General features: G+C 50.9%; 1 protein-coding gene across 4 annotated transcripts in view; it reads left to right on the plus strand.

The window, feature by feature from the left end:
• PIK3C2A (phosphatidylinositol-4-phosphate 3-kinase catalytic subunit type 2 alpha) overlaps positions 1–15,507 on the plus strand; it is a 252,274-nt gene that overhangs the window by 204,957 nt on the left and 31,810 nt on the right. For all 4 annotated transcript variants that reach the window (XM_073659041.1, XM_073659039.1, XM_073659042.1 and 1 more), the window contains 6 exons: positions 1,940–2,107; positions 3,074–3,188; positions 10,682–10,824; positions 10,967–11,155; positions 11,314–11,410; positions 12,857–12,951. In XM_073659041.1, the coding sequence (XP_073515142.1) occupies positions 1,940–2,107; positions 3,074–3,188; positions 10,682–10,824; positions 10,967–11,155; positions 11,314–11,410; positions 12,857–12,951 (807 nt within the window). The remainder of the gene's footprint in view (positions 1–1,939; positions 2,108–3,073; positions 3,189–10,681; positions 10,825–10,966; positions 11,156–11,313; positions 11,411–12,856; positions 12,952–15,507) is intronic.

A 15,507-nucleotide genomic window follows, 5' to 3' on the forward strand; every position in this document is an offset into this window, starting at 1 on the left:
CGTCCGCCACGTACAGCCTGCCTCGTGCGCCCTCCACGTACGTCCGCCACGTACAGCCTGCCTCGTGCGCCCTCCACGTACGTCCGCCACATACAGCCTGCTCGTGCGCCCTCCACGTACATCCGCCCCGTACAGCCTGCCACGTCCGTCCGTCACATACTGCCTGCCTTGTACACCCTCAATGTACGTCTGCCACGTACGCCCTCCACGTACGTCCGCCACGTACAGCCTGCCACGTACGCCCTCCACGTACGTCCGTCACGTACAGCCTGCCACGTACGCCCTCCACATACGTCTGCCACGTACAGCCTGCCACGTCCGTCCGTCACGTACCTGCCTTGTACACCCTCAATGTACGTCCGCCACTTACAGCCTGCCACGTACGCCCTCCACGTACGTCCGCCACGTACAGCCTGCCTTGTACACCCTCAATGTACGTCCGCCACTTACAGCCTGCCACGTACGCCCTCCAAGTACGTCCGCCACGTACAGCCTGCCACGTACACCCGCTGTACTCGTGGTGGAGCACATGTCTTAGGCCTCTGATGTGTTATACTATGGGGCCCTGCGGAGCTGCGATCCGGCATGAGAGAACAATGGCCGCCGGCTGCGGGGCCTCCGCTGATCGGATCATACTCACACTTACTAGTCTAGGGCTGCGAGTAAAACCTCGCACTGCACTCGAGTGTGATCACGGTGCGGTCAGACATCCGCAGACGCCGGCAGCGGAGAAGATGGAGACAGTAAGTCCTGTGTCTTCTCCGCTGTGATTCCCTCATGTGATAGAGCGGATCACACTCAGATGACATCGGATCAGTCTGACCGTTACATTAATCGAGAGAATCAATGGTCGCTGGTGCCGGTACTCGCGGTGTGGTGGATTACTTGTTTTACTCCGGGGCCGGTAGTCGCGGTGTGGTGGATTAATTGTTTTACTCCGGGGCCGGTAGTCGCGGTGAGGTGGATTACTTGTTTTACTCCGGGGCTGGTACTCGCGGTGTGGTGGATTACTTGTTTTACTCCGGGGCCGGTAGTCGCTATGTGGTGGATTACTTGTTTTACTCCGCGGCCGGTAGTCGCGGTGTGGTGGATTAGTTGTTTTACTCCGGGGCCGGTAGTCGCGGTGAGGTGGATTACTTGTTTTACTCCGGGGCTGGTACTCGCGGTGTGGTGGATTACTTGTTTTACTCCGCGGCCGGTAGTCGCGGTGTGGTGGATTACTTGTTTTACTCCGCGGCCGTAGTCGCGGTGTGGTGGATTAGTTGTTTTACTCCGGGGCAGGTAGTCGCAGTGTGGTGGATTACTTGTTTTACTCCGGGGCCGGTACTCGCGGTGAGGTGGATTACTTGTTTTACTCCGGGGCTGGTACTCGCGGTGTGGTGGATTACTTGTTTTACTCCGGGGCTGGTACTCGCGGTGTGGTGGATTACTTGTTTTACTCCGGGGCCGGTACTCGCGGTGTGGTGGATTACTTGTTTTACTCCAGGGCCGGTAGTCGCGGTGTGGTGGATTAATTGTTTTACTCCGGGGCTGGTACTCGCGGTGAGGTGGATTACTTGTTTTACTCCGGGGCCGGTACTCGCGGTGTGGTGGATTACTTGTTTTACTCCGGGGCCGGTACTCGCGGTGTGGTGGATTACTTGTTTTACTCCGGGGCCGGTACTCGCGGTGTGGTGGATTACTTGTTTTATTCCGGGGCCGGTACTCGCGGTGTGGTGGGTTACTTGTTTTACTCCGGGGCCGGTACTCGCGGTGAGGTGGATTACCTGCTGTGCTCTGGGGCCGGTACTCGCGGCGTTGTGGATTACCTGCTGTGCTCCGGGGCTGGTACTCGCGGTGTTGTGGATTACCTGCTGTGCTCCGGAGCCGGTACTCGCGGCGTTGTGGATTACCTGCCATAATCCGGGGCCGGTACTCACGGTTGCTCTTGATCTTGCAGGATCATCTTCCCGGTAGCGATGGCGCAGCTTCCTCTGGAGTCCGTCCTGCATCTGAAGATGTTCGGCATATTAAACCCTAACAGCGGGGGCTCCCCAGACACCAATAAGCAGAGGAGGGGTCCGGAGCTGCTGGGGCAGACGTCTCTACCACTTTTCAACTTTAAAAGGTGAGTGACCCCCAAACTTGTCCTCCCGGCTGTGAGCGCCCCCCCTCACCCACAGACCCCCGGTGGAAAACCTCATCCCTCACAGTATTAACGTGCTGCGACTCTGCTGCGGGGGATGTATACACACGGCGGGGTGGGAGCTGTATACACACGGGGGGGTGGGAGCTGTATACACTGGGGGGGCTGATACTGCTGGTGTCTCCTGTACTTGGTGCTGTACATAGGATGGGGCTGTAGTCTTAGTCAGAGTGCCCCTTTATATGTGTGTATACAGTATATATATTTCTGTCTGTGATCCCGGCCGTTGGTCGCACCCCTCTCCTGCTTCTGTGCCGCCATCTCTCTCCTGCTTCTGTGCCGCCATCTCTCTCCTGCTTCTGTGCCGCCATCTCTCTCCTGCTTCTGTGCCGCCATCTCTCTCCTGCTTCTGTGCCGCCATCTCTCTCCTGCTTCTGTGCCGCCATCTCTCTCCTGCTTCTGTGCCGCCATCTCTCTCCTGCTTCTGTGCCGCCATCTCTCTCCTGCTTCTGTGCCGCCATCTCTCTCCTGCTTCTGTGCCGCCATCTCTCTCCTGCTTCTGTGCCGCCATCTCTCTCCTGCTTCTGTGCCGCCATCTCTCTCCTGCTTCTGTGCCGCCATCTCTCTCCTGCTTCTGTGCCGCCATCTCTCTCCTGCTTCTGTGCCGCCATCTCTCTCCTGCTTCTGTGCCGCCATCTCTCTCCTGCTTCTGTGCCGCCATCTCTCTCCTGCTTCTGTGCCGCCATCTCTCTCCTGCTTCTGTGCCGCCATCTCTCTCCTGCTTCTGTGCCGCCATCTCTCTCCTGCTTCTGTGCCGCCATCTCTCTCCTGCTTCTGTGCCGCCATCTCTCTCCTGCTTCTGTGCCGCCATCTCTCTCCTGCTTCTGTGCCGCCATCTCTTCTTCCCGCTTTGGCCGCTCACCCCACTGTCTGACTCTTCTCTTCCAGGAGGCTGACAACTGGGACCAGGCTGCTAAACCTGTGGACGGCCTTCCTTGCTGGCCCAACGACCACCGCCAGTCTGGGCAGAAAGACCACACAGATGCAGAAACTTGTGCTGCAGGTATGGGGGTCTGCCGCATATCTGGTGCGGGGGAGGGGGGTCTGCTGCTGGTCAGGTACGGGGGTCTGCCGCGTGTCAGGTACAGGGGTCTGCCGTGGGCCGGTTAGGGGTCTGCTGTCGGCTGGGTGACCGGGAGGTTGGGGGTGGTCTGCCGCAGGACGGGTCTGGGTCATGAATGGTTTCGTTCATTAGTAACATGAGGGTGGAGGAGGGGGGTGCAGGGACATTACATACAGCACCCCTCCTGACGTCGGCTGTGTATTAAACAGACAGGCAGGTGCGAGGTCCAGGTCCGGAAGGTAATGGCATCTCCTCTAATGTTACGATGGTTGTACCAGTTCATGAGGAGACCCAAGTGTTTTGCCAAGTTTTTGACACTAAAGTTTGGATACGGCTTTAACCCCTTTACAGCCCATGACGTTCTAATACGCGTCTGTGCCCTGGGCTTTAAGAGCCTGACCCGTATTAGTACGTCATCGCGATCGCGCGCGCACAGGCGGTGCGGGCGCGATCGCCGCCGGGTGTCAGCTGATTGTCACAGCTGACACCCGGTACTATGTGCCGGGAGCGGTCCCGCACCGCTCCCGGCACATTAACCCCCGCAATGCTGCGATCTAAGTCAATTGCAGCATTGCGGTGGCAAGGGGAGGTGATCGTTATACTCACCTCCTCTTCCGGCCTCCAGCGCTGTCTGCCGCGGCTTCCCGGGTGTTGCCATGACGACCTGATGTCGTCATGACAACATCCGGGTCACCAGGCAGCAGGAACATTGTTTGGTCATGCGCAGTGCACGACCACACAATGTTCTCACTGTGCAGCGCTGACTGCCTGCATGGCACAGGGATGGTGCTCCATCCATATGCTGTGCAGGCGATCAGAATAAAAAAAGTTAAAGTCCCAGAGTGGGACAAAGTAAAAAAGTGTAAAAACTCTCAAAGTGGAAAAAAAAAAAAAAAAATTGTAAAAATATTTAAAAAAAAATAAAAAAAATAATCCACCAAAAATAAAAATATCATGTACCCATCAATAAATATTATTATGAAAAAAAAGCAAACAAACAATAAAAGTACACATATTTGGTATCGCCGCGTCCGGAACGACCTGACCTATAAAACTGTCCCACTAGTTAACCCCTTCAGTGAACACGGTAAAAAATAAAAATAAAAAACAAAGCAAAAAACAATGCTTTATCGTCATACCGCCAAACAAAAAATGGAATAACACGCGATCAAAAAGACTAATATAAATAAAAATGGTACCGCTGAAAACATCATCTTGTCCCGCAAAAAACAAGCCGCCGTACAGCTCCATCAGCCGAAAAATCAAAAAGTTATAGCTCTCAGAATAAAGCGATGCAAAAATATATTTTTTTCTATAAAATAGCTTTTATTGTGTAAAAGCGCCAAAACATAGAGAAACAATATAAATGTGGTACCGCTGTAAACGTACTGACCCGAAGAATAAAGCTGCCTTATCAATTTTACCACACACGGAACAGAATAAAAAAAAACAAAAAAAAAACACAATTCCTGAATTGTTGGTTTTTGTTTATTCTGCCTCCCAAAAATCGGAATAGAAAGCGATCAAAAAATGTCACGTGCCTGAAAATGGCACCAATAACAACGTCAAGTCATCCCGCAAAAAACAAGCTGTCACATGACTCTGTCGGACAAAATATGGAAAAATTATAGCTCTCAAAATATGGCGATGCAAAAACTAGATTTTACAAGAAATGCTTCTTTTAGTGTGTGACAGCTGTCAATCATAAAAACCCGATATGATTCTGGTATGACTGTAATCGCACCGACCCGAAGAATAAAGTCGTCTAATCATTTATACCGCACGAGGAACGGCGTAAAAAGTAAACTCTCGGGTTAGGGTTGGGCTAGGGTTAGGGTTGGGCTAGGGTTAGGGTTAGGGTTGGGCTAGGGTTAGGGTTGGGCTAGGGTTAGGGTTGGGCTAAGGTTAGGGTTAGGGTTGGGCTAGGGTTGGGCTAGGGTTAGGGTTGGGCTAGGGTTAGGGTTAGGGTTGGGCTAGGGTTAGGGTTGGGCTAGGGTTATGGTTGGGTTAGGGTTGGGCTAGGGTTAGGGTTGGGCTAGGGTTAGGGTTGGGCTAGGGTTAGGGTTGGGGTTAGGGTTAGGGTTGGGGTTGGGATTTTTTTCAAAAGTAAGAAAAAAAGATGACGATATGGCGACTAGTGTTGAGCGCAAGTGCTCGCTACTTGAGTTTGCATCGGGTGCTCGGGTATGCATTGATTATCGTGGGTATTTGAGTGACATGCTCGAGTCTCCGCCCCATATGCTTCGCGGCCAAAAAAAACTTTGCGGGGATTGCCTGCCATGCACGAGCGATCCCCGCATGTTTTTTTCTGGGTGCCCAATAACCGTGAAACATGCGGGGCAGGGAATCGAGCTTGTCACTCGAGCACACGCTGTACATGGTGCATACCTGAGTACCCGATGCAAACTCAAGTAGCGAGCACTTGCGCTCAAGACTAATGACAACTTATTCAATATGATGACCTAATGTTATCAAATTCTCTGTCGTACCTCTGGGTTCAAAATGTTCACTATACACCTTAATAAAATCCTTGAGGGGTCTAGTTTCCAAAATGGGGTCACTTGTGGGGGGTTTCCACTGTTTAGGCACATCAGGGGCTCTCCAAACGCGACATGGTGTCCGCTAACAAATTCAATGGAAAATCTTCTCAAATTGTTAGCGGACACCATGTTGCGTTTGGAGAGCCCCTGTGTGCCTAAACATTGGAGCTCCCCCACAAGTGACCCCATTTTGGAAACTGGACCCCCCAAGGCACCTATCTAGATGCATAGTGAGCACTTGGAACCTCCAGGTGCTTCACAAATTGATTCGTAAAAAGTGGAAAAAAAAAAACTTTTTAATTTTTACGAATCAATTTGTGAAGCACCTAGGGGTTCCAAGTGCTCACTATGCATCTAGATAGGTGCCTTGGGGGGTCTAGTTTCCAAAATGGGGCACTTGTGGGGATTTCCACTGTTTAGGCACATCAGGGGCTCTCCAAACGCAACATGGTGTCCACTAATTATTCAAGCAAATTTTACAATCGAAAATTCAAATGGCGCTCCTTCCCTTCCGAGCCCTGCCGTGCGCCCAAACAGTGTTTTTTCCCCACATATGGGGTATCTGCGTGCCCAGAGGAAATTGCACAACAAATTTTGGGGTCCATTTTTTCTTGTTACCCCTGCGAAAGTAAAAAAAAAAATGGGTCTAAAGTAACATTTTTGTGAAAAAAGTTAAATGTTCATTTTTTCTTCCACATTCCAAAAATTCCTGTGAAGCACCTGAAGGGTTAATAAAGTTCTTGAATGTGGTTTTGAGCACCTTGAGGGGTGCAGTTTTTAGAATGGTGTCACTTTTGGGTATTTTCTGTCATAAAGACCCCTCAAAGTCGCTTCAAATGTGATGGGGTCCCTAAAAAAAAAATGGTTTTGTAAATTTTTTTGAAAAATGAGAAATCGCTGGTCAACTTTTAACCCTTATAGCTCCCTAATAAAAAAAAAAAAATTGGGTTCTAAACATTGTGCTGATGTAAAGTAGACATGTGGGAAATGTTATTTAGTAACTCTTTTGTGTGACAGATCTCTCTGATTTAAGGGCATGAAAATTCAAATTTTGAAAATAGCAAAATTTTCAAAATTTTCGCCAAATTTCCATTTTTTTCACAAATAAATACAAGTGATATCGAAGAAATGTCACCACAATCATGAAGTACAATATGTCACGAAAAAACAATCTCAGAATCAGGGGGATCCGGTGAAGCTCCAGAGTAATTACCTCATAAAGTGACAGTGGTCAGAATTGTAAAAATTGGCCCGGTCATTAACGTGCAAACCACCTTGGGTGGTAAAAGGGTTAAAGAAGGCAAGCCTTTGCGATATAACGCAATTTTATTTATAATAGTTGATTTAAAAGGTAAAATACATAATTAAAGGAATAGTATGATATGATGATATTGCATACACTTCTGTATATGTTATAATACAAAGGTTAAGTATATATATATATATATATTCACTTCATTACCAAGGAGCTTTTAAACATCATCCGTCTGGAAGATCAGAGAAGCAATTTCACCAAGACAGAGAAACCCCTGGAAGTCTTCACAACACTGCATGGGCAGGTACAGTACAGACCAAAAGTTTGGACACACCTTCTCATTTAAAGATTTTTCTGTATTTTCTTGACTATGAAAATTGTACATTCACACTGAAGGCATCAAAACTATGAATTACCACATGTGGAATTATATACTTACCAAAAAAGTGTGAAACAACTGAAAATATGTCTTATATTCTAGGGTCTTCACAGTAGCCACCTTTTGCTTTGATGACTGCTTTGCACACTCTTGGCATTCTCTTGTTGAGCTTCAATAGGTAGTCACCGGAAATGGTCTTCACTTCACAGGTGTGCCCTGTCAGGTTTAATAAGTGGGATTTCTTGCCTTATAAATGGGGTTGGGACCATCAGTTGTGTTGTGCAGAAGTCTGGTGGATACACAGCTGATAGTCCTACTGAATAGACTGTTAGAATTTGTATTATGGCAAGAAAAAATCAGCTAAGTAAAGAAAAACGAGTGGCCATCATTACTTTAAGAAATTAAGGTCAGTCAGTGCAAAAAACTGGGAAAACTTTGAAAGTGTCCCCAAGTGCAGTTGCAAAAACCATCAAACGCTACAAAGAAACTGGCTTACATGAGGACCGCCCCAGGAAAGGAAGACCAAGAGTCACCTCTGCTTCTGAGGATAAGTTTATCCGAGTCACCAGCCTCAGAAATCGCAGGTTAACAGCAGATCAGATTAGAGACCAGGTCAATGCCACACAGAGTTCTAGCAGCAGACACATCTCTACAACAACTGTTAAGAGGAGACTTTGTGCAGCAGGCCTTCATGGTAAAATAGCTGCTAGGAAACCACTGCTAAGGACAGGCAACAAGCAGAAGAGACTTGTTTGGGCTAAAGAACACAAGGAATGGACATTAGACCAGTGGAAATCTGTGCTTTGGTCTGATGAGTCCAAATTTGAGATCTTTGGTTCCCACCACCGTGTCTTTGTGCGACGCAGAAAAGGTGAACGGATGGACTCTACATGCCTGGTTCCCACCGTGAAGCATGGAGGAGGAGGTGTGATGGTGTGGGGGTGCTTTGCTGGTGACACTGTTGGGGATTTATTCAAAATTGAAGGCATACTGAACCAGCATGGCTACCACAGCATCGTGCAGCGGCATGCTATTCCATCGGGTTTGCGTTTAGTTGGACCATCATTTATTTTTCAACAGGACAATGACCCCAAACACACCTCCAGGCTGTGTAAGGGCTATTTGACCAAGAAGGAGAGTGATGGGGGGCTACGCCAGATGACCTGGCCTCCACAGTCACCAGACCTGAACCCAATCGAGATGGTTTGGGGTGAGCTGGACCGCAGAGTGAAGGCAAAAGGGCCAACAAGTGCTAAGCATCTCTGGGAACTCCTTCAAGATTGTTGGAAGACCATTTCCGGTGACTACCTCTTGAAGCTCATCAAGAGAATGCCAAGAGTGTGCAAAGCAGTCATCAAAGCAAAAGGTGGCTACTGTGAAGACCCTAGAATATAAGACATATTTTCAGTTGTTTCACACTTTTTTGTTAAGTATATAATTCCACATGGGGTAATTCATAGTTTTGATGCCTTCAGTGTGAATGTACAATTTTCATAGTCATGAAAATACAGAAAAATCTTTAAATGAGAAGGTGTGTCCAAACTTTTGGTCTGCACTGTACATACAACACCACACATCAGTGCAGGTACAACTTATGGTTTCTTCATCTAGGAGTTTATGAGCATCATCTGTCTAATTGACAGAGAACCCCTGAGAAGTCTACACAGGAAAGCTTCTGTCTGTATCATGATTCCAGTGACTTTTATAAGGTTTAGACAATGGAAGCATAAAGCTGGTTAATGTTTATAAGTCTGATTCGTCAATAATACAGAATTGGCCAGGTTCTGTAATCTCGAGAAGTTTACCCATAAACATTGTTTTAGCCAATAGATCTGTGTATTTCTCATGGAACATAATGGTAAGTGTACACACATTTACACAGTGGTCACTTGTGTACAAATCAGGATAATGAATCTTTGAAACACACAACTTCATAGACCATAGAACAATTAACATTGTCTTACTGCATTGACACCTAGCAAACACTTTGTGGATAGCATGCATCAAGGACAGTTCATGTGAAAGAACCTATCAGTATAAGAGTATATCAGTATTACACTGCAGTATATTGCAATATTATAGTGCTTGGATTCAGACAACCATATTTGCAGTACATTCCACACTTGGTCTCATGACCACACTTTATCAAAGCATATAAACAATGTTACAATATGTAGGCTATAAGATATCCATATTTGTATTAGCAATACACCAAGTAATGGTGGACATGAGCAGATGGCGGCGATGGCAGGCAGGGTATGTGTGTGTGTGTGTATATATATATATATATGTGTATGTATGTATGTATGTATATGTGTGTGTGTATATATATATATATATGTATATATATATATGTATATATATGTATATGTATATATGTATATATATATATGTGTATGTGTGTATATGTATATGTGTATATGTATATATGTATATATATTATGGTACAAAATGGGAACAAAACAATACGATAAATACAGTCACATAAAATAAAAGGGATAACGAAAGAAACTTGCTAATCCTGATGTCACGGAAATGGCTCAGAGCTTAGCGGAGGGAAGCAATGACAGACCCGTAACCTCTGATTTTTATTAGCCAAGGTTACGCCCTCATACCTCCCCTTGGTGAACTCATATGGGGGCTTGGTCGTATGATGTGCTAGGGCTTTAGAAAATGAGATCCCTAACTTTCAGGATATCTTCGCCCCTGGCGGTCCCAGGTGGGAGATATTGTGGTCATGTTTCCTATAACTATTTTACCTTTACATAGAGAGCAACCATGGCCTGGATAGCATCATCCATCGGACTCGTTATTAAGTTGAAGGGGTTTGAATTGACTTACAGTGATGTGAGTGAATGCTGCATGTTCGTTCCTTTGCTACGATGCCAAAATATATATCCCATAATTATCAGATCGATACACACCCCAATATTTATCACTGACCACTGGCTCCAGAGTGTCTGAGATTCCTTTGAACAGAGGAAGACCCTGTATTTCTCTGCCTCTGAGTATATGAATCCTAGACTTGGTGGCTGGTTCTCAGCAGGTCTCATGTTGTAATTACCTGTTCAAGGCAGGAGGTCATACTTCAATGGAGGTTGAAGTGTCAGCTTTTTCATTTCTCTCTTCCCCAGTTATAATGAATGCAATATGTTCAATGTGAAGATATGTCCCCTCTCCGGAGATGTCTGTATGGATTTTACAATTTTTCTACAACACTCGCCCACTGCTGCTGCTTACCCTCTGCCTCCCACTTCAGGTTGACTTCCCATCGCCGACGTTTGATGTTGTGTACAAATCTCCGGACCCAACTGGAAGCTGCGCCCCGATGAGCATCGAAACCCTGGAGAAGGAGTCCAAGAGCCGCCTGCTGGACCTAATCACCAGAGAGTTGCCGGCCGGGTAGGAGGTCACAATAATGTCCCGGCGAGTCTGTGGGGCGGCGCCTGTGTCCCCGGTTGCGGCGCCTGTGTCCCCAGTTGCGGCGCCTGTGTCCCCGCGTCCTGTTGGGCTGCACAGAAATCTTCTGCTTATGTCCTCGCAGGATGTCACAGGAAGATAAGGCTTTTGTGTGGGAGAAGCGCGCGTACTGCCACCTCCACAAGGACTGCCTGCCAAAGATCCTGGCCAGCGCCCCAAAGTGGGATGTGGCCTATCTGGGGGACATCTATGCACTGATCCACTCTTGGCCCCCACTAACCCCGGTGTGTGCACTCGAACTACTGAACACTAGGTGAGAACTGCCTGCACATCGTATACCAGTAATGTCATCACCAGGGCTGGCGGGGCTGACAACCGCTCACACAGGGTACACAGGCAGGTTGTCAGCAGTGACATTGTACAGTATAGATGGTGTAGGCTGATGCTATTACTTTGGTTGGGACTCCTCAGGTTTGCTGATCAGGTGGTCCGCTCAGCAGCTGTAGGATGGATCCAGGACGGGATGAGCGATGACGAGCTGGTAGATCTTCTTCCACAGTTTGTACAGGTTAGTAATGTCTGTGATGTGCAGCACATGATTCCTTGTGGATCCTGGAGACGTCCGTGAGGAGTCTCCTGTCGGGTGAGTGAGCGGGTTTTAGCTCCAGCGGAACCCATGGGAAGATGCCGACATCGAGGCTGGCAGAAGCAGGTATCCCCCACCCCCCTTTCCTAATTGGACCGCTCTTTCAAACCGCACCCGCCCTTCATGGGACAGATCTCGTCCCTTCCATTCCCCACCCCACCAGGATTGCTCTCCCCAGGGCATGTCTCCTCCTCCTCCCTCCCCCTCCCCAGGGCATGTCTCTCCCTCCCCCTCCCCAGGGCATGTCTCTCCCTCCCCCTCCCCAGGGCATGTCTCTCCCTCCCCCTCCCCAGGGCATGTCTCTCCCTCCCCCTCCCCAGGGCCAGGTCTCCCCCCTCCCCAGGGCCAGGTCTCCTCCCTCCCCAGGGCCAGGTCTCCTCCCTCCCCAGGGCCAGGTCTCCTCCCTCCCCAGGGCCAGGTCTCCTCCCTCCCCAGGGCCAGGTCTCCTCCCTCCCCAGGGCCAGGTCTCCTCCCTCCCCAGGGCCAGGTCTCCTCCCTCCCCAGGGCCAGGTCTCCTCCCTCCCCAGGGCCAGGTCTCCTCCCTCCCCAGGGCCAGGTCTCCTCCCTCCCCAGGGCCAGGTCTCCTCCCTCCCCAGGGCCAGGTCTCCTCCCTCCCCAGGGCCAGGTCTCCTCCCTCCCCAGGGCCAGGTCTCCTCCCTCCCCAGGGCCAGGTCTCCTCCCTGCCCAGGGCCAGGTCTCCTCCCTGCCCAGGGCCAGGTCTCCTCCCTCCCCAGGGCCAGGTCTCCTCCCTCCCCAGGGCCAGGTCTCCTCCCTCCCCAGGGCCAGGTCTCCTCCCTCCCCAGGGCCAGGTCTCCTCCCTGCCCAGGGCCAGGTCTCCTCCCTCCTTCTTCTTCCCCAGGGCCAGGTCTCCTCCCTCCTTCTTCTTCCCCAGGGCCAGGTCTCCTCCCTCCTTCTTCTTCCCCAGGGCCCGGTCTCCCCCCTCCTTCTTCTTCCCCAGGGCCAGGTCTCCCTCCCTCCTTCTTCTTCCCCAGGGCCAGGTCTCCCTCCCTCCTTCTTCTTCCCCAGGGCCAGGTCTCCCTCCCTCCTTCTTCTTCCCCAGGGCCAGGTCTCCCTCCCTCCTTCTTCTTCCCCAGGGCCAGGTCTCCTCCCTCCTTCTTCTTCCCCAGGGCCAAGTCTCCTCCCTCCTTCTTCTTCCCCAGGGCCAGGTCTCCTCCCTCCTTCTTCTTCCCCAGGGCCAGGTCTCCTCCCTCCTTCTTCTTCCCCAGGGCCAGGTCTCCTCCCTCCTTCTTCTTCCCCAGGGCCAGGTCTCCTCCCTCCTTCTTCTTCCCCAGGGCCAGGTCTCCTCTTCCTGCTGCCTCACGCTCTGCTTTTGCCGTGCTCATTCATAACTTTCTCCATCTCTTTCAGGCCGTTAAGTCTGAGATCCACCTGGACAGCGATCTGGTGCGATTTCTGCTGCGCCGCGCTCTGAGCAACGTCCGCGTGGCTCATCATTTGTACTGGTGAGCTTCCAGCTTCCTCCTTATTGTTTGTCCTGTCCTTGTAGGAGAAGCTTTTATTTTTAGCTTTAAATGTCGCTGCCGTCTTCCAGATTTCAAGGATTTTACCACAATTGGATGTTAAAAAATATATATAATGTCCCTGTGCTGAAATACTGGTTGTCAGAGAAATATTGAGTCAGAGAAGTATTGAAAATATTTTTTCTTTTTTTCTTTCTTTCTTCCCCTGAAGCCCCTCTCACCCCTCCCTTCCACCTTTTGTCCCAAGACAAGAGCTAGCAATCCACCACTTGAAAATCTCAGCACAAAGCCCCAATTAGCACACTCATGAGTAAGACCTTGTACACAAACAAATGCCAGCCAAGAAGTGTTGCAACCTAATTAAAAAGCGAGCATCTTTCTCCCTGGCAGACGCAGGGGGTGATTAGTTGCAGGATTGCAATAATTTGCGTGTTAACTGTTGAAGCTGCTTCCTGAGCTTCAAAAGAAAATCTATAGACACGCCGACTCCGATATGAAATATGGAATAACTAAAGTTCCATACATCCTGTAATGATGGGACCCATATTTTTAGGGGCAGGGTCAGCTAGGGAACGATAGGGATATTTTTTGTCTCTGAAAAGCCCTCCGTGGAGCTGTAGCGCAAAAACACCAGAATAGCAGACTGCAACTATGCAATGTGTGGTCTCTAAATGAAGGTAAAATCATAATAGAAAATATGGTAGCACTTTTGGGCTTCTGGGATCAACGAGCGATAAGCTATCCCAAAAAACAGTTTTTTAATAGACATGAAGGGCGGAGCCCAGCCCCTGTGATGTCAGCACAGGGGGGTGTGGACAGGTCTCTACCTTCAACATGAAATAGTTTGTTGAGGTTGGAGAGTTATTCATTGCCAGAGGGGTATAAAGACTATAAACAACGGATCCTGTTCGATAACATTCTACTCAAATTGAGGAGCCCCTCCTCCACCCATATTGAATTTTATCAGCGATTGTAAGTTTCTTCCTTAATCCTTATTATTTTGTGTAACTGCTTATGTATTTTAATGTCTCCTTTTGTAAAATCGTTGTTTATATTTTTCCTAAACACTGCCTCCATTTTGGATTAAATATAAAGTTTAATAGTTCTGTTTCTTTTGTCCCTCCCCCGAAGCCATACGCTACCAGAACGCAAGCGTCCGCCCAGGCCTGTATTATATTTCAAAGCTGGACGGTGGTGGCAGCGAATAATATTAATAATTGGGCTATCGTGAAGCTGACAGTGACCGTACGGAGGGCGTAAACACATATTCAATGCGTTGGAATCCCGAGGTGTGACGCCATACCTCCACTGGTCACTTGCCGATACCTAAGTAGAGAGTAGTCTGGGTCGTGTGCTCGCGATTCCGGTCGAAATCCCTGACATAGTGACGGCACGGTGAGATATTGCGTGATCTCCCCGGTGTCGTCGCTGTGGGAATCCCTGACACTGGTATAATGTGCCCCACTGTGTCTTGTGTAATGGCCGCGTCTGACTGTGCAGGGACATGGATGGCACATATCACAGCTCCTGGGAAGGGGAGCCTACAGACAGGACGGCCGGAGAGGACACAGGAGACAATACAGGCTCTCCCGCCTCCTCCTCCTCCCCGGCCGTCCCGTCTGTCGGCTCTCCCGCCTCCTCCTCCTCCCCGGCCGTCCCGTCTGTCGGCTCTCCCGCCTCCTCCTCCTCCCCGGCCGTCTCGTCTGTCGGCTCTCCCCGGCCGTCTCGTCTGTCGGCTCTCCCCGGCCGTCTCGTCTGTCGGCTCTCCCCGGCCGTCTCGTCTGTCGGCTCTCCCCGGGCCGTCCCGTCTGTCGGCTCTCCCCGGCCGTCCCGTCTGTCGGCTCTCCCCGGCCGTCCCGTCTGTCGGCTCTCCCCGGCCGTCCCGTCTGTCGGCTCTCCCCGGCCGTCCCGTCTGTCGGCTCTCCCCGGCCGTCCCGTCTGTCGGCTCTCCCCGGCCGTCCCGTCTGTCGGCTCTCCCCGGCCGTCCCGTCTGTCGGCTCTCCCCGGCCGTCCCGTCTGTCGGCTCTCCCCGGCCGTCCCGTCTGTCGGCTCTCCCCGGCCGTCCCGTCTGTCGGCTCTCCCCGGCCGTCCCGTCTGTCGGCTCTCCCCGGCCGTCCCGTCTGTCGGCTCTCCCCGGCCGTCCCGTCTGTCGGCTCTCCCCGGCCGTCCCGTCTGTCGGCTCTCCCCGGCCGTCCCGTCTGTCGGCTCTCCCCGGCCGTCCCGTCTGTCGGCTCTCCCCGGCCGTCCCGTCTGTCGGCTCTCCCCGGCCGTCCCGTCTGTCGGCTCTCCCCGGCCGTCCCGTCTGTCGGCTCTCCCCGGCCGTCCCGTCTGTCGGCTCTCCCCGGCCGTCCCGTCTGTCGGCTCTCCCCGGCCGTCCCGTCTGTCGGCTCTCCCCGGCCGTCCCGTCTGTCGGCTCTCCCCGGCCGTCCCGTCTGTCGGCTCTCCCCGGCCGTCCCGTCTGTCGGCTCTCCCCCTCCTCCTCCTCCCCGGCCGTCTCGTCTGTCGGCTCTCCTCCTCCTCCTCCTCCTCCTCCCCGGC

The sequence above is a fragment of the Phyllobates terribilis genome, unplaced genomic scaffold (genome assembly GCF_046119375.1).
Source record: "Phyllobates terribilis strain yellow unplaced genomic scaffold, ASM4611937v1 Scaffold_13__5_contigs__length_258822181, whole genome shotgun sequence".
In the NCBI taxonomy this organism is placed as follows: Eukaryota; Metazoa; Chordata; class Amphibia; order Anura; family Dendrobatidae; genus Phyllobates; species Phyllobates terribilis.